The sequence below is a fragment of the Trichoderma evansii genome (assembly GCF_050947405.1).
Source record: "Trichoderma evansii strain SZMC 28006 chromosome Unknown GGI43scaffold_12, whole genome shotgun sequence".
Lineage (NCBI taxonomy): Eukaryota > Fungi > Ascomycota > Sordariomycetes > Hypocreales > Hypocreaceae > Trichoderma > Trichoderma evansii.
The window spans coordinates 721,086-742,278 of NW_028145194.1; the positions used below are offsets into that span (position 1 = coordinate 721,086).

At 50.5% G+C, this 21,193-nt stretch overlaps 7 protein-coding genes across 7 annotated transcripts; 4 read left to right on the forward strand and 3 right to left on the reverse strand.

Annotated features, from left to right (window-relative positions):
• Positions 1-651: 651 nt before the first annotated feature.
• On the reverse strand, positions 652-1,443 carry GGI43DRAFT_384628 (WSC domain-containing protein; the record flags this gene model as incomplete). The annotated part of the gene is made up of 2 exons (XM_083203547.1): positions 652-666; positions 739-1,443. 2 exons carry the CDS (start codon positions 1,441-1,443, stop codon positions 652-654), a joined length of 720 nt encoding a protein of 239 aa, XP_083059908.1.
• A 396-nt stretch (positions 1,444-1,839) lies between these two features.
• On the forward strand, positions 1,840-2,534 carry GGI43DRAFT_74866 (uncharacterized protein). Its single transcript, XM_083210235.1, has 2 exons — positions 1,840-2,462; positions 2,531-2,534. The coding sequence occupies exon 1, from the start codon at positions 2,050-2,052 to the stop codon at positions 2,401-2,403; it is 354 nt and encodes a 117-aa protein (XP_083059909.1). The 5' UTR covers positions 1,840-2,049; the 3' UTR covers positions 2,404-2,462; positions 2,531-2,534.
• A 5,883-nt stretch (positions 2,535-8,417) lies between these two features.
• Positions 8,418-10,331, forward strand: GGI43DRAFT_74896 (proteinase A). The gene is made up of 3 exons (XM_083210236.1): positions 8,418-8,631; positions 8,698-8,851; positions 8,920-10,331. The coding sequence occupies exons 1-3, from the start codon at positions 8,533-8,535 to the stop codon at positions 9,852-9,854; spliced, it is 1,188 nt and encodes a 395-aa protein (XP_083059910.1). The 5' UTR covers positions 8,418-8,532; the 3' UTR covers positions 9,855-10,331.
• A 477-nt stretch (positions 10,332-10,808) lies between these two features.
• On the forward strand, positions 10,809-14,181 carry GGI43DRAFT_74946 (uncharacterized protein). The gene is made up of 3 exons (XM_083210238.1): positions 10,809-11,462; positions 11,629-14,047; positions 14,110-14,181. Exons 1-3 carry the CDS (start codon positions 11,200-11,202, stop codon positions 14,119-14,121), a joined length of 2,694 nt encoding a protein of 897 aa, XP_083059911.1. The 5' UTR covers positions 10,809-11,199; the 3' UTR covers positions 14,122-14,181.
• Positions 14,182-14,899: 718 nt separating this feature from the next.
• GGI43DRAFT_74940 (RMD1 family protein) lies at positions 14,900-16,700 on the reverse strand. Its single transcript, XM_083210237.1, has one exon. The coding sequence runs from the start codon at positions 16,588-16,590 to the stop codon at positions 15,310-15,312; it is 1,281 nt and encodes a 426-aa protein (XP_083059912.1). The 5' UTR covers positions 16,591-16,700; the 3' UTR covers positions 14,900-15,309.
• Positions 16,701-16,855: 155 nt separating this feature from the next.
• On the forward strand, positions 16,856-18,453 carry GGI43DRAFT_407484 (CRAL-TRIO domain-containing protein). The gene is made up of 4 exons (XM_083206231.1): positions 16,856-17,316; positions 17,435-17,484; positions 17,543-17,666; positions 17,722-18,453. Exons 1-4 carry the CDS (start codon positions 17,140-17,142, stop codon positions 18,334-18,336), a joined length of 966 nt encoding a protein of 321 aa, XP_083059913.1. The 5' UTR covers positions 16,856-17,139; the 3' UTR covers positions 18,337-18,453.
• A 636-nt stretch (positions 18,454-19,089) lies between these two features.
• On the reverse strand, positions 19,090-20,156 carry GGI43DRAFT_74994 (uncharacterized protein). The gene is made up of 2 exons (XM_083210239.1): positions 19,855-20,156; positions 19,090-19,751 (listed from the first exon to the last, which is right to left on the reverse strand). Exons 1-2 carry the CDS (start codon positions 20,032-20,034, stop codon positions 19,230-19,232), a joined length of 702 nt encoding a protein of 233 aa, XP_083059914.1. The 5' UTR covers positions 20,035-20,156; the 3' UTR covers positions 19,090-19,229.
• Positions 20,157-21,193: the final 1,037 nt, after the last annotated feature.

The following is a 21,193-nucleotide window of genomic DNA, read 5'->3' on the forward strand; positions in this document are numbered from 1 at the left end:
ACGTCCGAAAAAGAAAAAAGGAAGTAAACAACTCAGTTAGCAACCATATTTTATCTTCTAGCTCCTTCACACAAACACACGTCCCTGGCCTTTATCTCTTTCATACATACACCCGAAGCATTGATAGCTTGGTTAATGCCTCTCTCCCCACGCCAACAAATTTATACACAGGGAGTTCCTGGAAATGGGAATTGTTAAAAAAAAAAAAAAAAAACACGCTGGGCCGACAAAGCAAAGCGTGTTAATCGGGCAGCCTTGCGCCTCCCCTTTTCTTCATAAAAGTTGTGAAGACGAGGAGCCAATGCCGTTGCATTCTTCGCTCTCTAATCGCCAAAAAATTAAATTGTAAAGAGTCAATCGGACACATAAGGAGTGGACGGCGTAGGGAAAGCCGGGGTATGATGTTGAAGATGGCTAAACTCATTCATTTCCCTGTGTAGTAAAAAGTCTATCCCTACGCCTGAAATAAAAGAAAAAAGAGAAAGAGAAAATGTCAAAACGCCGCTAGGCCATCAGGCCAAGAGGGGTCAACCAAATGGACATGAGCTACCATCCCGATAACGCCGTAAATGCCCATGATTGAAGGAGAAATTGGTGAGGCCAAGTAAAAGGCAAATTCGCTCGTCGTTAAGTGGATATGTGGCTATTTGCTCATGCGTTGGTGACCTGTAAAATCGTTAGCCAATCAAAAATCTAATTAATTATAAATGAGCCGCTAGTGCGGCAACTGCAACATACCCGCAAGATACGACGAGAGTAGTCCTCATTGTCTGCAATACTGCCATCACTGAGCCTGCGGTGGGCCATGATGGGGTCAAGGCGAGAGTCGGTCATGGAAATGCTACCGCTAGTAGAAGGCGGCTTGGAGCCGTTGATGAAGGCATTGACGGCGGCATTGCGGCGATGTTCCTCCTCGATTTCGGCATTCCGTCTTCGCCTCATGGTGAAAAAGGCAGCTCCCATAAGGCCTCCCAAAACGACAACGCCAACAACGGTGCCCGCAGCGATACCGGCAACGTTGGTCTTGCTTCCTCCGGATGGTTGACTTGATGGAGTTGCCTCTGCAGACTGAGAAGCCGGGCCGCCTGAAGGATTGGAGGCGGCCGAAGATTTCTCGGCATCAGATGACGTCGAGCTGGTTTGAGAAGATGACGATGATGTCGATGATGGGGGCACATAATTGGGAGGGTTGATGTTGATACCAGTGTTCCATATGCTGTAGAAACCTGGGTTTCCAAGACTGCCGCAAGCTTCATTGCCATAGGCAGGGCAAGGGAAATTGCATTTGGAGTCATCAACCACATCATCCGCGGGAGGATAAACATTTCCGCAATAGCACACATCAGCCTGCAGTGCTGTCACAGCGAACTGCTTGGATGTGCAGTATTTGTTGCACGAACCGGAAGAAACTTCTGTGCTCTTCACGGCGGTAGCGGCCGTCATGTTTCCTCGGGAACTCCAGCAGCCCTGTGATCGAACGGCGCCTGGCACAGGCGGCGCTGATGGAACTTGGAGATTGGCTCGGATCACATGGCTGACCTCATCGATTCTCACAGGAGTTGCGCCGAGAGCTGTGTAAAACTGAGATGCGGCCACCAAGGCACCGGAAAGGATCGTTGACGATTTCATGTTGATAGAGCGAGCGTGTGAAAGAGAAGAGAGATGTCAAAGTAAATCAGGTCGAAAAAAAAAGAGCCTCAGAGTGGAGGCTACGGCTTGAATGTCGATTCGAAACAGGCAGAATAAAAGATTAATATCAGGCTGGCTCCACCGGGGAGTTTGTCAAAGAATAAAGAAAAGAGACGAGACTTTGGCAGAAGAAAGCTTTTGGACTTCGGTAGCCGTTCGCCTTTGTATGGCGATTGTGCGGGTTTTTCTCCTTTCTAAATCGATGGGCCTGCTATAGTCGGAAATTCGAATGACTTGGTTCGACGGCGAGTGACAGGACGAGAAACGAGAGGCTCGACAGACAGACGCCTTTGCTGGTTGAAGTTAGGATTTCTCAAGATATCAGAGCAAAGACCGACTGCATCTGATTTCTTTGACCCGATGGGCTTTGAGAAACGCTGTAGGGAGTCGGTGTCGTCGAAAGAAGGAGTGAACTGGAACGAGCGTCCTAGAGGCGTGACTTGTTTTGTTGAAAGGGAGAGGAGACGAGAAGGAGAAACGACAGATTTGGGGGGGCGGACAAGGCAAGCAGGACGGCTTGGGGGGTGGCTCCGCGTCGAGGTGGCAGTACGTACCGCCAGGTACTCGTACACGGATCAGGGAGCTGGGATTAGGCCAGTTGGTGTGGTTAAGGGGAAATTAGTGCGCTGGCCCGCCCGGCGCTGGCGCTTTGGCTGTGCGAGTGCCTACTCCGGAAGCTACGAAATGCAAGTACAGGACGCTGCAGGCCGTTGAGGTACCGGGGCTGGGGGATACGAACCTGGTGCTTGTACCTGTACCTGCGCGGTGCTTGCGTGAGTGATTCACCGGACAGGCATAGCACCTGCTGGGCGCCAAATATTATTGCTGACTGGCATCGCAGCAGATCTATTGAGGCGCCCTTGGAGATTCTCCTCTTCTTCAACCTCTCATTGTTGTCAATATTGACGCTACTGCGCCGAAGCACACCGCGCAGTTGTACGTACTGCTACTAATGCAGGGAGAAAATATTGCCTGCAGGTACTGCCACACAGCAATGCAGTGCCGCGATCCGCCAAAGGGAAAAAACATCTCGTTCCTGGACCTGGCGCGAAGCTCAGCAAAGCAGCTCTAGCCCCTGGCCAAGTGCAGTCTTGTGTCTCCCGCATCCTTGCCTAATGCGCCGCCCATGCAGCCAATCGCAAGCGCCATGCTGGAATGCAGCGGGCCTATTGGGCTGCTCAGCGCGTCGGCACCCGCTAGCTAGGCCGCTAACAGGTTAGGCCTGCAAGGCCCGAACCTGTCACGGTGACGCCCAAAACAGCCAGAAAAAACTTCAGGAACAGCTACGCTACAGGCTGGGGAAAAAGGGACGCGTGGAGCAGCACGGCGCCAGAGGTAGTGCCTACGGGGGCTGTGCCTCGGTCGTGTTAGTGCTGCAGCACTGCGCGCGCGCACAAACCTTAACGGCGTCCCTGGATTGAGCCTGGAATCGGTGTCGCGGATACATTCAGAAGCTCCTGCAGACGGCGTCCGAGTGGCGTTCCGTCCTATTTCCCAACTCCACCTCAATCAAAAGCTCTTCCACACACACAATGCAGCCCTTCGTCAGGCATTCCAATAATAACGACAACGCGGCAACCAGGCCGAGTATATTTAGTTCACTTGAGCGACCTGCTGCGTGCGAGCCGGGAGACACGGCTAGCTGCCCGTCATTTGCATCCCGTATTTGTCCTGTTCGTGGCGATGCCATGTCGAGCCGCGAGACAAACTGAGGGAATAGCGGCCTGTTATCGCGCTGGACCCGGCCTCTCCAACGGCCGCCCGCCATCGACAGGGATCAGACCAACTGGCTAATATTAAAGGCACAGAGTCGGCTGCTGATGCGTCGTCGTGCGACCTCCGAGGCCTTGTTCGTGTTGCGCCTAGCGAAAAGAGGAACTGGCAGAGGCCCATGGGCTCCATAATAATAGGAGAGCAGTGCGTTTCATGTCATTACTTTATCCAGTCGACGCACAACTTGATATCAACACCGGCCTGTGCATGCATAACTCGACGTGCAAGCAATTGTGGGCCGCGAGTACCTGTACAACGGCCATCTTGATTCTTTCTCTTGCAGCCACGTCGAATTTGGCGCCTTGATGGTCGCAAAGCTGAGACAGCGCGACCCTCCTTCGTGCCAACTTGCGACAGCGACGAGTTCCCTCAGTGCTTCATGTCCTCGCGCATATCGTCTATCGCTGCCTGATTTGTCGACTCCCGCTGCACATCACAGTAGCGAGGCGAAGATCGAGATGTTTACTTGGCGGCCGGGCAGCCAAGCTGCTGTTGATTGGAGGTGGAAGCCTTAGCTTTGTCTTCGGCGCCGAACACGTGTGTGTCTCCGCTAGGATGGAGTATCATCTCAGTGTCAATGCCGCCATGCGCCTTGTTCCCTGTTTTTTTACGAGTGCTCGTCCTCTTCTCGAACTTGCGCCGAAAAGCCCTCTTCTGTTGTGGACGAAGACGCACCGCTGCGGGTCCCATCCCTAGGTAAGCACGGCCACAAGGATAGCATTTTGAACGAAGCCACACAATCTCACCTTCACCGCTTGCTGTTTTGCACCGTGCATGCATCGCTAGCACCGGTACGGAGTACGTGAACGGCTACTTGTAAGACTGCTATCTGCGTACCTATGCAGTGCAGCAGTGACGCTGGCGGCGGATATCGAATCGACACAAACCGGCTTTCTGAGCCTTGCTGTGCCAACGTGTACAACCAGTATTCCGTACTGTAGTAGTATTTGATCCTCTTGTAAAAATCTTCGTCGGCTTTTTCACATACAGTATCACAACTTACTATGTGCATATGTACGTCTTGCGTATTCTCAATGCCGCTCATTTGCCTGCCTTATCATGCAATACATGCATGGGCCATCATGCGTAGGGTTTGCTTAACTCGGCGTCTAGACAATATTATCCTAATGCAGCTCGGAGTACAGCTACCAAAGGTGCCAAGGTAAAATCCGGAGCCCGCAGGCAACTAACAGCATTAGGAAATTTCCTTCGAGAAGATGCCTTCCGAAGCCGAAGTTCCTGCTAGTGCCAATAATACTGCTATTGCCACTACTACTTTTCAACCGATACATGGTTCCTCCATGTGATAAGCTCCGAAGCTTCCGTAAATGGCTGTGAATTTGTCAAGAATTTGATCAATAGCCTAGGCGAATCCGTTTGTTTTGAGCCTGGGTACTCTCATCTCGCATTGACCACGAGATCTAAACAATGCGTGTAAAAGGAGAGCATTACGTGCATATTGAGAGGGCTTGGTGGATTCTAAAAATAACAGCCCACTTTATTAGAAATATTCCATAGAATGTAATGGTTTATGCCGCGTAGGGCATTTGATGTTTGGCTTCCTAAACATCGGCCTTTAGTAGAAAATATACAATGGGATCTGCGAGCTACCACGGCTGTGCCGAGCACTACTAGGTATGCCGTATCTTGAGCGATATTTCTACATGAGTTAAAAATTTGGCTTGAAGTTGATAGCAAGTGCTTGGTTTTAGTACAGCTGTGTCTCAACACTTCGTCCCATGTCCCGTAGACTATATTGTATTTTGTGTGATACAGCAGCTCTCTCCAAATCTCATAGCGAAGTCAGCACACGAAGCTATAATCTCCATGACACTGAAATGGATATATATAAAGTAACTTACCCAGCATATCGATCGATCACCTAGTTGCCTGCCAATTATGAGTTGTGGTGATTCTCAAGACTTGCCGTGTATATATATCGCACTTTCGCAAGATGTATGATTCCATGCTATCCCACTTTTCTTTGTATGCAAAATAGCTCTTTGTGTGATATGGGATGAGTTTCCTAATGGCATGGATATTGAATGCTATGCCCATTCCAATATTGCAGCTAGATAGCGCGGATACGGTTAGACGTTGATACCATAAGGCATAAACCACATCATTTCTTATATCAATATTAGTACCGGGAGCCCAATAACTGTCACTCGGATATTACACCAAATTCTTAAGCTTTCAATCGACATAGAAATACTAAACCCGTCATTGCCAAAGGACCAGTTGCATAGAGGGTCTGGGCAAAAGAAAATATACAACGCAGCGAAATAAATTCCAGCATAGTGGCTATCGGAAACCTCCAGTTATATATTATAGAGGCACGCAAAGACCGGTGCATATAAGTGAATGAGTATAGCTACAGAGAGCAATAGACATAGACGTAGATGCACCTGAAGCCAACAGTCTAGTTATCCATCACCTTGGAACAGAAAACCAGTTATTGTCAGCGACATATTTTATTTTTATGTCTCATGAGAGCCAACAGCCCGTAAATATCTTGCTATTGCAAACATCCATACCTCATAAGTAGTCTAGGTCACAAATGTATATGTCGGCTTTGTCTGATAATGCATACCTAAGGGACCTTGGCGAATTAAGGATGGTTTGTCGAGACAGCACGCGGTGTCACTTCCTTCATGTTGGTCCGTCGTCGGAACACAATAGCCAGTATGCCAATACTGCCATCTCCCTCATCCACACAGATGAGCTCTTGAACCTAACAGTGAATTTCTGCGCTGTGTAACATTACATCACTCTCTCCGCATCTTTCTTCACAACCTACCAAGATACGTATTTTCACAAGCATCTCCTGCATCTCTAAAGAAAGATACTGGAAACTAGCAAAGCCTCAATCAGTGGTAGGGCAGCCAACCTAACCATAGAATTTGTTCAGCTATTGACATCTTATACTATACTGACCGTCACTGGGCTGCGTAACTGACGATGGACTTATCGGTCGTATCACTTAGCTATCGATTCAGGAGGCGCTCACCAAAATGACGGGGTCAGCCAGCGATGTTGCGCCACCTAGGTAGGTAATTACAGAAGAATGACTCATTACACACCCTCTTCTTTCTCCTTTTCTTCTTCTTTCTTTTTTGGACAAAAACAAGTAGAATGAAGTAGAGTAGAGTAGAGCAGAGTAGAGTGGTTTGTATCGTACAAGTCACCAAGATGAACCTATTACACCGAATTAATCATAAGCCTGATGTTTTTGCATTTATTTTGAAAAGAGCAAATATTATTCAGGGATTGGTAAGTTAATAGTGCTTGCGTATTGACTTTGTTCGTTCAAGGTCTATGACTATTATTATAGGTATTATGAAATACATCTCGGCTCTATTAAAGTGTTGGGCATGGAGAAGCCCGGAAGCTTTAAGAGGAGAGTAAGGCGCAGTATAAGATTGCTCTGGGGGCTTAACTTTATGAGTAGACTAGGTTTTGTAAACCAAAGTGTATTTTCATGTTTTGGGTAGTCCGACTGCAAGATGGAAATAAATTTCGTATAGTAATAATACAACTCGACTTTGATGCTAGTACTCCGTAACTACGCTGTGGCTGGAGATTACGATACCAAATGTTATACTTCAGTTGAGGCCTTGATAAAGTAGCGAGTTAAAGCTTACTACCTTCAAGATACCTGTTGATTTCAGCTTGGATGTTCAAGCAATGAATGCAGGAAGAGTTTCTATAAGGAGGAACCGGGTAGGTAGAAAAGAGGAGAATTGGCTCCTAAACAGCGATTATGGCGCAAATAGATATGCACTAACAAATAGAAAGTTGCTATACCAGCTGAACTGATGGATGCCCAGCTGTAATAGTTACCCGGTACAGTCAATGACTGTGGCCAAGGGAGGCATGATATGACGATGAAGGGTAACGATACTATTATTGGCCCCTGGCACCGGCTTGCCTCGGAAATGTATCAGAGGCTGGGGTGTCCAGTTTCAGCTACTTGGACGAAATAGCACTGCGCCAAGCGATGAATGCTGCGGTAGAACTGCGCACGAAGGTACTGGGTACTAACATGCGCTCTGTATCATGTACAGTACTTCGTACTCGCATTTCTCCCTTGTGTCTCGACTACTTGGTACCTGCGTGATTGACTCACTTTTGTGCTCACACTCGACAAGATGATGAGAAAGCCCCTCGGTGGCAATCATGCGTATTATTTGGTACCCGAGAGTCGTCGATGCAAGCTGTAGACTTGGCGGAGGAACAACTCTGCAGCGGATACTCTATCTTCACTCGAGGTCGTTTACATGTACCCAGCACCAACACAGCTTAATCCAGGCCGCGTTTACTCTGCAAGATAAGGTCCTACCGAGTCTGTAATTCGCAGCTCGGGCCCGTAAAATGACGGGCAGCGGAGATACGAGCTGTATTTACGGATTAGACAAAAGCACTATCCATAGAATCATTCCAAGAGATGAGTCTACCGTTTCTGATGCCGTAATACCAACGTATTGGTGGTACCTAATACTGGCGATATTATTGGCAATAATGCGGCCTGAGGCATAACATTGCGACTTTGTTGATCTCGGTCGCCCCATCAGCCAGTTAGGCTCGGGCCTGGACAAGTTGGGGTAAAGTACCCAGGTACGCTATTGGAAGTAGCTCAGTGGTCTATTTAGGCGGCAAAGAACCTCCGCAATCGTTACACAGGTACTCGATAGGCCCCCTTGCAGGGACGCCGTGCGTCATCAGCCCGTCAGCACAGGCACCAATAGGCGCGACAGCACGCAAACGGCGCGAGCACGAGGCCCAATGCCCCCGTCCGCCCTGTTTGATGAGCCCAGGTCCAGTGACCTCTTGTTTGTAGCACCGGGAGCATCACCGCCAGCCACCGATGCTACACCAGTGACTGACCAGTACTAAGCTGCCTGCCGCCTTCTTATCTAAGTTCCCACTACTGCTGCTGCCGCCACTACAAAGGCAGCTTCGTCATCCCTTCTCCTCTGGAAGCTCTTCCAAACCATCAACTCATCATCCCTCATTCATCACCCACCACTCCAAAAATACCCCATCATCACGTCTAAAGTGTCGCCCAGTATGAAGAGCGCATTGATTGCCGCTGCGGCACTTGTTGGCTCCGCCCAAGCCGGCGTCCACAAGATGAAGCTGCAAAAGGTTTCCCTAGAGCAGCAGCTGGTATGAACTGCCCGTATCTGCCTCTGTCCGGTCGCACGAGCACTAACACTTCATTTTTTCCACCAGGAGGGCTCATCTATCGAGGCCCAAGTCCAGCAGCTCGGCCAGAAGTACATGGGCGTGCGCCCTACCAGCCGTGCCGATGTCATGTTCAATGACAATCTGCCCAAGATCAAGGGTGGCCACCCGGTCCCCGTCACCAACTTCATGAATGCCCAATGTAAGTCAATGTGGAACGACAATACCCCAGCAAGCGAGTATACCGCTTTACTAACGTGAATGGGATAGACTTCTCTGAGATTACCATCGGCTCTCCTCCCCAGACCTTCAAGGTCGTCCTTGACACGGGAAGCTCCAACCTCTGGGTTCCCTCGCAGTCCTGCAACAGCATTGCTTGCTTCCTGCACTCCACGTACGATTCGTCTTCCTCGTCGACGTACAAGAAGAATGGATCCGATTTCGAAATCCACTACGGATCAGGTAGCTTGACTGGCTTCATCTCCAATGATGTTGTCACCATTGGTGACCTCAAGATCAAGGGCCAGGACTTTGCCGAGGCTACCAGCGAGCCCGGTCTTGCCTTTGCCTTCGGCCGCTTCGACGGTATCCTTGGCCTTGGTTACGATACCATTTCAGTCAATGGTATTGTTCCTCCCTTTTACCAGATGGTGAACCAGAAGCTTCTAGATGAGCCTGTTTTCGCCTTCTACCTTGGAAGCGGCGATGATGGTTCTGAGGCTACCTTCGGTGGCGTTGATGAGTCCCACTTCGAGGGCAAGATTGAGTACATTCCTCTTCGCCGCAAGGCCTACTGGGAGGTTGACCTTGACTCCATTGCCTTCGGCGATGAGGTCGCTGAGCTTGAGAACACTGGTGCCATCCTCGACACTGGTACCTCCCTCAACGTCCTCCCCTCTGGCATCGCTGAGCTGCTCAACGCTGAGATTGGCGCCAAGAAGGGCTACGGCGGCCAGTACACTATTGACTGTGCCAAGCGCGACTCCCTCCCCGACATTACTTTCAGCCTTGCTGGCTCCAAGTACAGCCTTCCTGCTTCTGACTACATCCTTGAGGTGTCTGGTAGCTGCATTTCTACCTTCCAGGGCATGGACTTCCCTGAGCCCGTGGGCCCCCTGGTCATCCTCGGCGATGCTTTCCTGCGCCGATACTACTCTGTCTATGACCTCGGCAAGAACGCCGTTGGTCTTGCCAAGGCTAAATAATTGAATAATACATAGTGGAATGAAGGTGTATCTAGGATGGCACAGCTTATATGTTGGCAGAAGGCAGTTTTGATTATTTGAGCAGCCTTGCGTGCAGGAATACAGTATTGCGAGGTGTACGGATCAAGATTGCAGCGCCGTTTATGTAATATAATGGAACACTAGTACTTGTTTGCTGCTCTAATTTTACTTGATACTATCCGAGACCGATTTTATCTTTAATCTTCTACTGGTACTTTGTGAGTGGCTTGACGCTTAAATTGAGTTGGCCATTGCGTTTGTGGCTGCTCTGTGAGTTAGTAGTAGTACGTGTTTTGTAATATCCTCTTTTGGTGGTCTCTGGTAAGGATAGTTACATTGATCCACCAATCTCATATGCTGAAAGGGGATCATTAATATGTATCAATGCAAGAAGTAAGTAGTGGGATTTTGCGCATTATTATTTTAGTAGTACTATACCTCGGGAGCAGTTAAAAGTCCGCTTGGGATCCATTATCTTGCATTATATACGTGCTGAATCATAACGGACTTTCGTCATCGACGGCGGTTCTAGCTCCTACCAGGAGTAGCCTGCACTTCCAAGTTGGGCAAAGCACTCGCCGAAAGAGTGCCATTTAGAACAAAGAAACTTTACCAGCCGAAGCGCTTCAACTAATAATACTGGATACTTGAGCTATACGGCTTGGATGGAGAAAGTCCGTACTGTAAGCTTCTCATGTGGTCTTGTGTGTATTGTACTATTTTTATAGATGAGAAACAGCGTAATTATTGTCCATTCAATAAATACTACTGCGTGCATTCATTAAGTGAACATGCATACAATGGAAGGCTAGTATTCTTAATGGCAATACAATGAGATCGATCTGGAGGTATAAAACGTTGGAGCTTAAGCACCCACTAGTACGAAGCACCACTAACGGGCTGCAAGCACGGCTCTTTTAGCGGAGCCACGGCGGGCTGGCAGCGCTCTCGCAGCATCAGAGAGAGGAAATCACGTGCAGGCAATTTTAGACTTTTCCCGCGAGGGCCTTAGCGCAATCCTGGGTCCAGGGAAAGTACTTGGCGATCCAGGACACATTCTTCCTCAGCTGGCTCAACAACGGCATTCCATCCTGCAGCCGCCTGGAAATCTGCGGAAATTTCGTTATTATCGTCTCTGGCTGCTGTTCGAGGCGATTTGCAGGCGCGGCGTTTCATTGCACCACGTTTGTTGGATGTAGACGCTCTGCCCGCGCGGCCTTGATGAAAAGGTTTTGGAGTCGCACCAAAGTCAGCCCTTCTACTACCGCGTATCGCGACGGGGCGCGGCCAGCACCTCGACGACTGACAGAGGCATCGAGCCAAAATGGCGCAGCCAACGCCCGAAGATGCTAATGGCGTCAAGATACCCGATGGCGATGTCAGCGAGAATGGACATGTTGTTGCGGCGTCCGGGAAGCGAAAGCGCGACAGCGACAATGGCGACCAGGCCGAGGACGGCGGCGATGAGATGGATGTGGATAACAAGGTCGAGCAGCAAAGCGAAGACGACAGCAAGACACAGGAGCCCGAAGAGGACACGACAAAGAGCACAGAGCTCGTCAAGGCCTTCGTCGAGGTTTTGCGGAGGTACGATTGCATTAACCGGGAGCCACGCCGCGGTTCTTTTTTTTCTTTCTTTCTTTTTTCTCTCATTTTCTGTTCCGCTGCCACGGAATTTCGTCATTTAAACAATCATGTCCCCAGCGTTTTTTTGAAAGAGCTAGAGAGGATGCAAGCTGACCATCAACACCAGTTTTGACATCGGACCCTCGATCCTCGGTCGCCCACTATCGGCGCCAGAGCCGGAATCAGAAGATGAACCCCATGCAAAGCGCCAGAAATCGGCTGAGCCGCCAATGAAGCTGAGCATCGCCGACAAAGTGGCTGCCGACGCATACACCTCCCTCGATGCCATCGCAGCAGACCTCGCTTCTGCCGTCAAGGCCTCACTGTCTGAAATGGACTTGGGACCTTCGGATTCTGGTGCAAGAGCCGTTACCCTGAAAAGGGCCGCGCAGATCAATGAATTCCGAAACAGAGCCATGGATCTAATCCGCCGCGAAAAAGCGTATCCCAACACGCGACAAGAGCCTACAAACGGAGAAGTCGAGGTGCATACTGCCTCCGAAAAGAGTGAAATGGTTTTATCGCTGGTCGGCTATGCGCCTCAAGAAAGGCGCTTGTTTTCTAGTTTACCGCTGTCCAAAGATGTCGATTTGTCTGACCTAAGCCTCCCGCCTGGCGTATCCATCACCCGAGTTATCCCCTCCAACCCTCAAGACCGAACGCAAACTCTCGGCGAGCTATTTGCTCCGCCGCGTCCCCTTCCGCCTCTTCAGCCGCCCAAACAGCCAAAGACACAAGCCAAGGGAAATCGCTTAGACTTTTATCATCCGCACTTGACCGACAGCTCCAGGTACCGGGGCAACTCGTATTTCAACACAAAATTGTCTACTGGCTATTATCTAGATTACAGTCAAGCGACGCCTTCATGGCAGACAAAGACAAAGCAGCATGAGCGCGCACAGAGTCTTGCAGGCCGGAAGCCCTCACTTTCCGAGCTAGAAATGTCTGAAATGGAGACCCTCTTCCGAGGGGCTTTTTCCACATTTGCGCCATGCAAAGATGATACTGCTGCAGTAGTGCCGTCTAGCGTTGCTGGCCGGATTTGGTGGCAGCGCAGTGGCAAGCAGAGCTTCCAGCGAATGATTGAAGTGGAATACTATGGCGACCTCCAAGAGGCGGAACCCGTCGACCCCACGCAGCCAATAGAATTAGATGAAACCGCAGTGCAAGAAGCCATTGATAGCTGGGATGAGACAGTTGTCGACCCTTCATTAGAGGACGTTATGGGATCCAAGCACAATGACCAGGACAAGGAGGTCGATGAAATCCTCGAAGAGGTCAGCGATTTAATCGAGACGCTGGCCTCTTACCAGCGCATTCGCAACCTGACATTGCCCAATTCGCAAAACCGCCAGTCAAGCGACCCTATCAATGGAGACATGCTGGCCAATGCTGGACCCCAGCCCTCGGAAGAGGAACAGGCCACCTACCTGATGCTCAAGGCCCAATTGGCGCTCATCATCAAGACGTTGCCGCCGTACGCAGTGGCTAAGCTGAACGGTGACCAGCTTGATGACCTCCTAATTAGCACCAAGATTATGGTTCGCACTGACCAATATAATGGTACTATGGATGAGGATGAGGCGAGCGCGCAAGCCCGACTTAAGGCGCAGCAGCAAGCTGCTCAGGCAGCGCAAGCCAATGCCAGACAGCCGCAGCGTACACCCAGTGTTTCCGCTGTACCATATCCTAACCAGTATGCAGCGGCGGCAAACCAATATGGCGCACCCGCTCGGCCTCCGCCTCAGCCTCAGCAGTTCTACCGTCCTACACCAGCTCCCAACTATCAGCAGCCACGCAACTTGGGGCCACCAGCTCCTCCTCAGCAAAGGCCTCCCCAACCGAATCAATACACTCGCACCAATGGCTATCCGAACCAGTATGCCACCCAGCTTGCCAAAGCCCAAACTCCATACGGCCACCAAAGCCTGCCGCAACAATACGCAACCCAACAGAGGCCAAACTATGGGCAAATGCCGCAACAAGGCGTCCCAAACGCCCGCTACAACTTCCAACAAGGCTACCAGCACCAGCCGGGAACGCCGCAGGCGCCTGCAAACTACGGGACGTACACTAATAGTCCGGCCGCAATCCCAGCCAGAACCATGTCTCCCCAAGTGGGAGCCCGGCAAACATTCAGTCCGTCGCCTGCTGTGCCACAAAACCAGGGTTATTCAGCACCAACTCCGACTATGGCAAGCCAAATGAATCGATTTCCTAGTGGCTCATCTCAAACGGGGAGCCATAGCCAGAGCCCCGGGTTGACTGGATACCACACAGTCATCCCGGAAGCCCAGCAGCAGCGGATATTAGACCAAGCCAAGGCTCGTGTCGCGGCCCAGGAGAGATCGGCCATGTTTGCGGATAGGCTCTCACAAACGGGTACATCGGGCTTATCAGGCATGGGCTTGGGGGTCAATATTGATGCTAGTCGAATCGCAGCTATCCGAGCGAACATGGCGAATCAGAACAAACCGCAGTCCCCCACCCCTTCAAAACCTGGTGGCGTGAATGGGACACCAGGAACGAGCCATGTACCTTACAAGGTGACTCCAGTCCCTGTCCCCGTCATCCCTACTCTGCAACGCAAGCCGACTTCATAGTTTAGGTAAACTCATAAAACGAATGTCACGGAAATGGGAGGGTAGTTACGCTTTTGTGAGTAGCAACACTTTTATGGCGTTGTTGAAAAGGCGTTAAGAGGGCTTAGGGTTCGTATAAAGGAGTTTCGGCACAAAATTAACTTGAGAGAATGATTACACGCTTTCGAAGACGATAATGCAAGACTTGCCCCCAAAACTTTTTACGGGGTAGAGGAATACGGGGTGTTGATATGGGAGAAGGGATGACTATTTCCGATACCTTTTGTTTGTTTGTTTGGGAGGTAGGAGATATGGAGACAGAGGTGCAAGATGCGGCCGTGAAGGGGCATGAACGCATGATGGGGACATGACAAAACGGGCCCTGGTGACTGCAGTATGGACCCATCACTACCCTTTTTTTTCTCCCTTTTGAAGTTTAGTGAAATGGTCGATATGCTTGCATAGGTATAGGCTTGGGAAACAATTAACTAATAGTCAGAAGCACGAATAAGCTTCTGGACAGACACCTTATTATTATTATTTTCTGCGGGGACTGCGACGTGAGAGGGTTTCAGAGGAACTCTGCGACGAAGAGGGTAAAGGCCAAGAGGAGCTGACAAGAAAAGGGTTTTTGGATTGTGTGCATAGAATGCACACACAAAAAGCGGCTAAGGGAAAGGTATTGATTGGGATTCTGTTATTGTTACTTTGTAGTGTATGAAATACCGTTGGACAAATATTGGAGTTCAATAGACGCCAGATAGGAGGGCCTTTTTTTTTTCTCTTTTTCTTGACTTTATTTTCAATACGCGAGCAAACGTGAAAATGCTTGTGGTATGGGATGAATATTTTGCTTTTAAAGTTTTTTCGTGGTTGTATAAAGGTAAAAAAATGAAGTTTTCTTTATTTTTTTTTTGTTAATCTTATATGTTGTATGGTGGAGATTCAAGTAATTGTGCAGTATAAATGAAATTATTTATACAGAATTGAGGGGTATCGTATCATATCGTTCCGTCTATTTCCCTTTTTTAAGGTGTCTCACCCCCCTTTCAGATCGTCGTCATTTCAAATATCGTATAATATGATGTGCGAGTTTCGCATACAAGTAGTAGAGTAGTGGTACAAAGGAAGATAGGGAGGTTGAAACAGGGGGGTTAGTGGAGGAGAGTGATCTACGAGTGATCTACGGGTGTAATGGGAAAAATAAAAGTGGCGTGAGAAAGCTGTTATATCTCAGTATCTGGCTCCCTGGTAGCCTCCGCCTTCTCGATGTACTCAATGACTATCCTCCTAAGCTCAAAGATGACCTCGACGAAAATTAGGACAATAATAATCCATTCTAGCCGAGTGCCATGTTGCTCGCTAGACATTTCGCGTAAAACGGTAGCAATCTCCTGTGCGTAATCCATCTTCTGGTTTAGTGCACGGATGCGCACGTTGACGTCGAGTGCGCGGCCAACCTGGTCATAGTAACCCTCTAGCCCTAGCTCAGACCGGCTGTCCCAGAAGAGGTCCGGAAGGTTATCCGTCAGCTCCGAATAGTGGTTGAGCTTTGCGCGGAGGCTGAGCAGCTCGCCGGTCTTTTGCAGGATGAATTTCCGGCTAAGTGGGACACCGGCACCCTGGGAGAGCAGGGCCGGGATGTTCCGTGTGCTCTCGAAGTAGGACGTCAGTGCAGCCTCGAGGACAGCCAGTTTGGTGCTGCGGGCGAGGCCAGATGAAAAGGCAATCTTGGCCAGCGTCGTGTCGAGAAAGTCGCCTTCTTTGTGCTCCTTGCGGGTGCCCAGTACGACAAGATCGCCTTTCAGCGTGCTCGTCTCGCGGCCATTGTCGGTTGTGAACTCGAGATCCTCAACCTCTCGCAGCTTTTCAGGGTGAGGCTCCTCCGCTGCTCGCAGTATCTGCTTCGTAACAACGTCGGGGGGCAGCGACCATGTCACAATTGTGCCGGAGGGGAATACGAAAATATCCCCGCCATTGACGCCCCTTGCATGGACAACCTCTGAGGCGTCGAAGCTGGTGCCGTCGGGATCAATTGCGAAGCCATGCGACGACAAGATCTCCAGAACAACGGGCATGTTAAAGGCCTCAGCAATGCACGTTGCGCTGATCATATTAGACGGATCGGCCTCTGCAGCCTCCAATCCGAGTTTGCCATGCTCACTGCTACCCCGCTTCGGCTGCTGGGCGATGATGGCGACTCGACGGAGGGAGTTTTTGGTCGGCGTGGCTCGAGTCGGTTTTCGTTTTGCTACCGGAGAGGAGGCATTGGAGCTGCTAGCAGTGCCAGATTGCTGCTCGCCGCCGCGAGAAGAAGCTTCGCCGCCATCGCTAGTCTGTGACGACAGATATGGGTTTGATGTGAAAAAGTTGCGCTTCCGGGGTAGGCTGGCAGATGTGGTGAGATGAAATGAGCGGCGGGGACGAGGCACAGCAGCCACGATGCTGGAGCTGTGGATGTGACGGGCGACGAGGTTGGTGGTGATGCGCAGCGAGGGGCTCCTCATGGTGGAAGTCGACGGCGGCGGCTGCAGCTGCTGCTCGCCATGGAAAAGAAAAAAAGGCCGTTTCTTTTTCTTCTTTTCTGTACGTTGAGCTTGCTTCGTCTATATGCAGCGAGGCATGAAGACGATTTCACCGACGATAAGATCTGCTATCGCCATGTGACTCATCACATGCACCGCATCCTGCGCCCGGGTTGCCAGCTGTGCTGGTGCTGAGGCCCGCCACCTGCGCTACGCCCCATCCAGACACCGCCTTGCCGCCATGACGAGAAAAGAGCCCCACCATCGTAGGCCAAAGTACCCGTGGCTACCATTATTATACCGCCACGCCGTATTTGGTGGTAATTACAAGTTACGTTGCCAACCCCATCCAGCCAGGGATTCTCCTTCAACCTCCTCCAGGGCCTCCAGCGCGCGCTCCCCTTTTTATATAATTTTGCATCCGCTCTTTGGGCTTCCAGAACTCTTCTCTTTTCCTCCCCTCTTCTCTCTATTCTTCCTAACAGCCCCTTCGCCTTCTTCCTAACCCCTCATACCTAAATATCCCCCACCATGGCGTCCATAGAGCTCAGCGAGAAATATGACAACTATGACTACCCCATTGAGGCTGCCGAGCCTCTTGAGGGCCACTCCGGAAACATCACTCCCGAACAGCAGGCCAAGATTCACCAGCTGCGCATGCTGCTCGAGGCCGAGGGTGTCACCGAGCGCCTGGATTCACTGACTCTGGTATGATTTCCTAAGCTTAGATGGCGCTGAGTCGGGCTTCGACGACGCGGTGAAGAGAAGACAGAAGACGGGAGAACAATCATGGGATAGGACAGCGTTTAACATTCGATGACTGTAGCTGCGATTCCTCCGAGCACGAAAGTTCGACGTTGAGCTTGCCAAGCAGATGTAAGTTCCCCTGGCTCAACCCTGGCTTGGGTTCCCAATTCTGACCGCTATGCTATAGGTTCCTCGACACCGAGAAGTGGCGCACGGAGACCAAGCTCGACGAGATTCTTCCCACCTGGGACTACCCCGAGAAGCCTGAGATCTCTAAATACTACAAGCAGTTCTATCACAAGATTGATAACGTAAGACTGTTCGCGCGAGTTCGTCTATATGTAAAAACTAACAGCTTGGGATTAGGATGGTCGCCCCGTCTACATCGAGACCCTTGGTGGCATTGACCTGACGGCCATGTACAAGATCTCGACTGCTGAGCGCATGCTTACCAACCTTGCTGTCGAGTATGAGCGCGTGGCTGACCCGCGTCTGCCTGCCTGCTCCCGCAAGGCTGGCCACCTCCTCGAGACCTGCTGCACCATCATGGATCTCAAGGGTGTCACCCTCACCAAGGTCCCCCAGGTCTACTCATACGTCAAGCAGGCGTCTGTCATTTCCCAGAACTACTACCCCGAGCGTCTGGGCAAGCTGTTCCTGATCAATGCTCCCTGGGGCTTCTCTACCGTCTGGAGCGTTGTCAAGGGCTGGCTGGACCCCGTCACCGTCAAGAAGATCAACATCCTTGGAAGCAGCTACCAGAGCGAGCTGTTGAAGCACGTCCCTGCCGAGAACATCCCCAAGGCGTTTGGCGGTACCTGCGAATGTGCCGGAGGCTGCGAGAACAGCGACGCCGGCCCATGGCACGACCCCCAGTGGGCTAGACCCGCCAAGTGGGAGCAGAAGGCCGGCAGTGCCCCTGCCCCTGCCCCCGTTGCTGCTGAGGAGGTCGCCACTGACGCGGCACCTGCTGCGGCTTAAACGGGATAGCTGTGATTTTGTCTGTGTTTTGGTTTGGTGTATGGTGGGAAGAGGAATATCACTACGAAGAAGGTCTTCTGGATGCTCATTTCTGTCTTTTTTTTTTTTAATCAAGACCTGTCGGAGCAGAAGAAGAGAAGAGCTCTTCAAAAAATTATTACATTGGGTTAAAGTGGGAAGCTGGATTATTTAGACTGGAGAGGGAAGAGGGATACACAAGGGATGGAGCAGAGAAAGCTAGCTCTTTTACATCGTTTACAGGGATAGCCAGACTTTCGTATACACACATGTTAGGGGGGTTTTGATGTTTGGAATTGTCAGAGAAGAGGCCGCCTTGCCTAAACATTTTTCCGTCCATGGTTCTAAGCCTTGTGAGATCTATTGCTTGCCAGTTCGTTTATACCGGACGGGTGCCGAATAAGGCAGCCCCTATTGAAAAGATTTGTTCTAGATCCCGCCCCATCTCTATAGTAAATAGTGTCTGCTTACGCAATGTAATCTCCGTCTTCTTGATAGGGGATAAAAATAAAGAACACAAAGATATTCTAGACCTCTCCAACATATTCCATGAAAACCACAGAGAAGCCAAAACAAAGATGAATCTCAAAATGTAAATCGCAATAGTACTCCGTAGTCGTAAACTTGATCGCCGTGCCCTTGACGCCTGAATGCCAACAAAAGAACAGCACCCCCCGGTAGCATCCCGCAATATTGGTCGGGAGCTAAGCAAGCAGCTGGCAGAAAAAATGCCCGAATCAAATACCGGAACCGAACCACATGGGGGGCAGCAGCACCACCGATACGAGAGTCCCCAAAAACACCAAAAGCACTGATGCATATGCGCCTCTCCGCCACAAAAAATGATCGCCTAACACCGCTGCCTTGTTCTTTCATCACCGCCCTTTGGATACGACGTATTCGCCTGCCACTCTGGCCCTCTCCATCTTGGCTACAACAGCCGGCATGTCCCTCTTGAGCCGGTTCAGCCCCTGAACCGCACTCTTGAAGCCCTCCTCGACGCCCTCCTGTCTCTGCAGCCGCGCAGCCAGCGGTGGACCTCTCCCAGCTCCGGTTGTCGTCCCGGCCTCGTCAGCCTCCGCCGCTGCTGCTGCCGAAGCGTCCTTGGCGACCCGCTCGCGGAGATCCTCTTCGTCCTGCCGTATAGCCGCGCGGATGCGCTCGGTGTGGTCGGCGGCCACCTTGGCGGGCACGGAGCGCTTGAGCGCGGCGACGTCCTCGAGCAGCTTCTCCTCCTGGGTGATGAGGTCGGCGACCTGGCGGCGCTTGCGGGCGTCGAAGGGCTCGTAGACGGTGTTTGGCGCGGGGACAGCGGTGCCGACAAAGGATTCGGGCGCGACGGGGAGGCCATTGATGGTGAGGTTGGGAGCGGCGAGGGAAAAGGTTTTGTTGATGTACTGTTTTTATGAAATTTGCCCACAGGTTAGCCATCTTTCTTTTCTACCCTGTCTTTCATCTACGAGAAAGGAGGCAATTGTATTGTAAAATTGTATTTTTTACCTCATTTACGAGCAATTCAATCTGGTTGCGCAGCTCATCCTCCCCTCCATCTGCACCCTCGACTGGCGGAAACGCTTCATTGAGGTGCTCGATTGCCGCGTTGCGCACGTTTGTGATGAGGTAGGCGAGATCATCGGGGCTTTGCAGCTCGATCTTGCGCTGGGCGGAGTCGGAATCCATGTGCTGGCAGCGATGTATGTACAACGGCTATATGCAAGGCTCTTTTAAATAAATCCTTTTCTTTGCTCTTTGTTGGCTCTTCGTTCGCTTTTCGTTCGCTGGTGATCTGTTTGCTATACGACCATTGGAAGATGGCTGCTCGTCCAGAGATGCATCCGATTGCGCTTTGTCGAGATCTTTGCGATTGGTATTAAGAAGAAGAACAGGAGGAGGAGGAAATGGCCAGCGAAAGAAGAAAAGAAGAATGAGGTTGCGCAAATCAAAAACAAAAAAAGGCGATATCGTGGCGGCGCAAAACGCGATGCGGTGTCGCGTTGGTGGGATGAATTGGAAAGAAAATGGTCAAAAAAAGGAAGCGCATTACGTCGGTGGTGCTAGTACTTCTGTTGGCAGTGCCATCTTTGGTGGGGGGTGGGGCATGGCATTTCATGCGACTTTCATCCCAAAAAGCTGAAGTGCCAAAGATACTATTGTTGATGAAAAAGACTCTTGCAAGGAATTCATCATAAAGACAGTGCAGGATTCTTTATGGATTATAGGTAAATGCATAGAAATGAACATTGGGTTGCATTTATTTGGCATTTGGTGCAGACGTCACATAGTATAATAGGTGGAAGAACGTCCTTCTTTCTTCCACAGCGGCTTTCGGGATATATGTTATCAGTCGTACAAAGCAGATCGTTAGATGTACTAGACTAAATGGGATTGATACAGATAACTTCCAATATCATATCCATATAAGGAGCTCCCAAGTCACCGGGGCCATCAAGGTATCAGCTCCTCACCAATTCCACACCTATACTCCCACACTACTATTCTTGTATGCGGCAAACAAGGTACCGCTAACTATATCGGTAAACATTCCAAGTACGCTGGTAAATGTTTTTGGCCTCTCCTATGCATGCAAGTATCTGCATGATCAACAGGACGAATGCCTAAAAGGCAGCACTCTACATTCTCTTCAATCATCCTTACCAGGCAGCTCTACTTCAGCCTAATTAAGCACTGCTCATCACAGCACCTGCCCACCTACACAAAGTTTCACATTCCATCAACCATTTAACCGCAGCAATGTCTCAGCTGCTTCGTCGCAAGGCGCACTGGGGTAGCTTGTACTCCTCTTCGAATGCGTGCGCATGCAAGCATGTGTGATGCACGG

Bases quoted from the DNA above. Each gene is read 5' to 3' on its own strand.
- GGI43DRAFT_74866 (XM_083210235.1), top strand. From the start codon at position 2,050: ATGGGCTTTGAGAAACGCTGTAGGGAGTCGGTGTCGTCGAAAGAAGGA.
- GGI43DRAFT_74896 (XM_083210236.1), top strand. From the start codon at position 8,533: ATGAAGAGCGCATTGATTGCCGCTGCGGCACTTGTTGGCTCCGCCCAA. The intron at 8,632-8,697 runs GTATGAACTGCC...TTTTTCCACCAG, and splicing joins TTTCCCTAGAGCAGCAGCTG to GAGGGCTCATCTATCGAGGC. The intron at 8,852-8,919 runs GTAAGTCAATGT...TGAATGGGATAG, and splicing joins CAACTTCATGAATGCCCAAT to ACTTCTCTGAGATTACCATC.
- GGI43DRAFT_74946 (XM_083210238.1), top strand. From the start codon at position 11,200: ATGGCGCAGCCAACGCCCGAAGATGCTAATGGCGTCAAGATACCCGAT. The intron at 11,463-11,628 runs GTACGATTGCAT...CATCAACACCAG, and splicing joins TTCGTCGAGGTTTTGCGGAG to TTTTGACATCGGACCCTCGA.
- GGI43DRAFT_74940 (XM_083210237.1), bottom strand. From the start codon at position 16,590: ATGAGGAGCCCCTCGCTGCGCATCACCACCAACCTCGTCGCCCGTCAC.
- GGI43DRAFT_407484 (XM_083206231.1), top strand. From the start codon at position 17,140: ATGGCGTCCATAGAGCTCAGCGAGAAATATGACAACTATGACTACCCC. The intron at 17,317-17,434 runs GTATGATTTCCT...CGATGACTGTAG, and splicing joins GCCTGGATTCACTGACTCTG to CTGCGATTCCTCCGAGCACG. The intron at 17,667-17,721 runs GTAAGACTGTTC...GCTTGGGATTAG, and splicing joins TCTATCACAAGATTGATAAC to GATGGTCGCCCCGTCTACAT.
- GGI43DRAFT_74994 (XM_083210239.1), bottom strand. From the start codon at position 20,034: ATGGATTCCGACTCCGCCCAGCGCAAGATCGAGCTGCAAAGCCCCGAT. The intron at 19,752-19,854 runs GTAAAAAATACA...TCATAAAAACAG, and splicing joins TTGAATTGCTCGTAAATGAG to TACATCAACAAAACCTTTTC.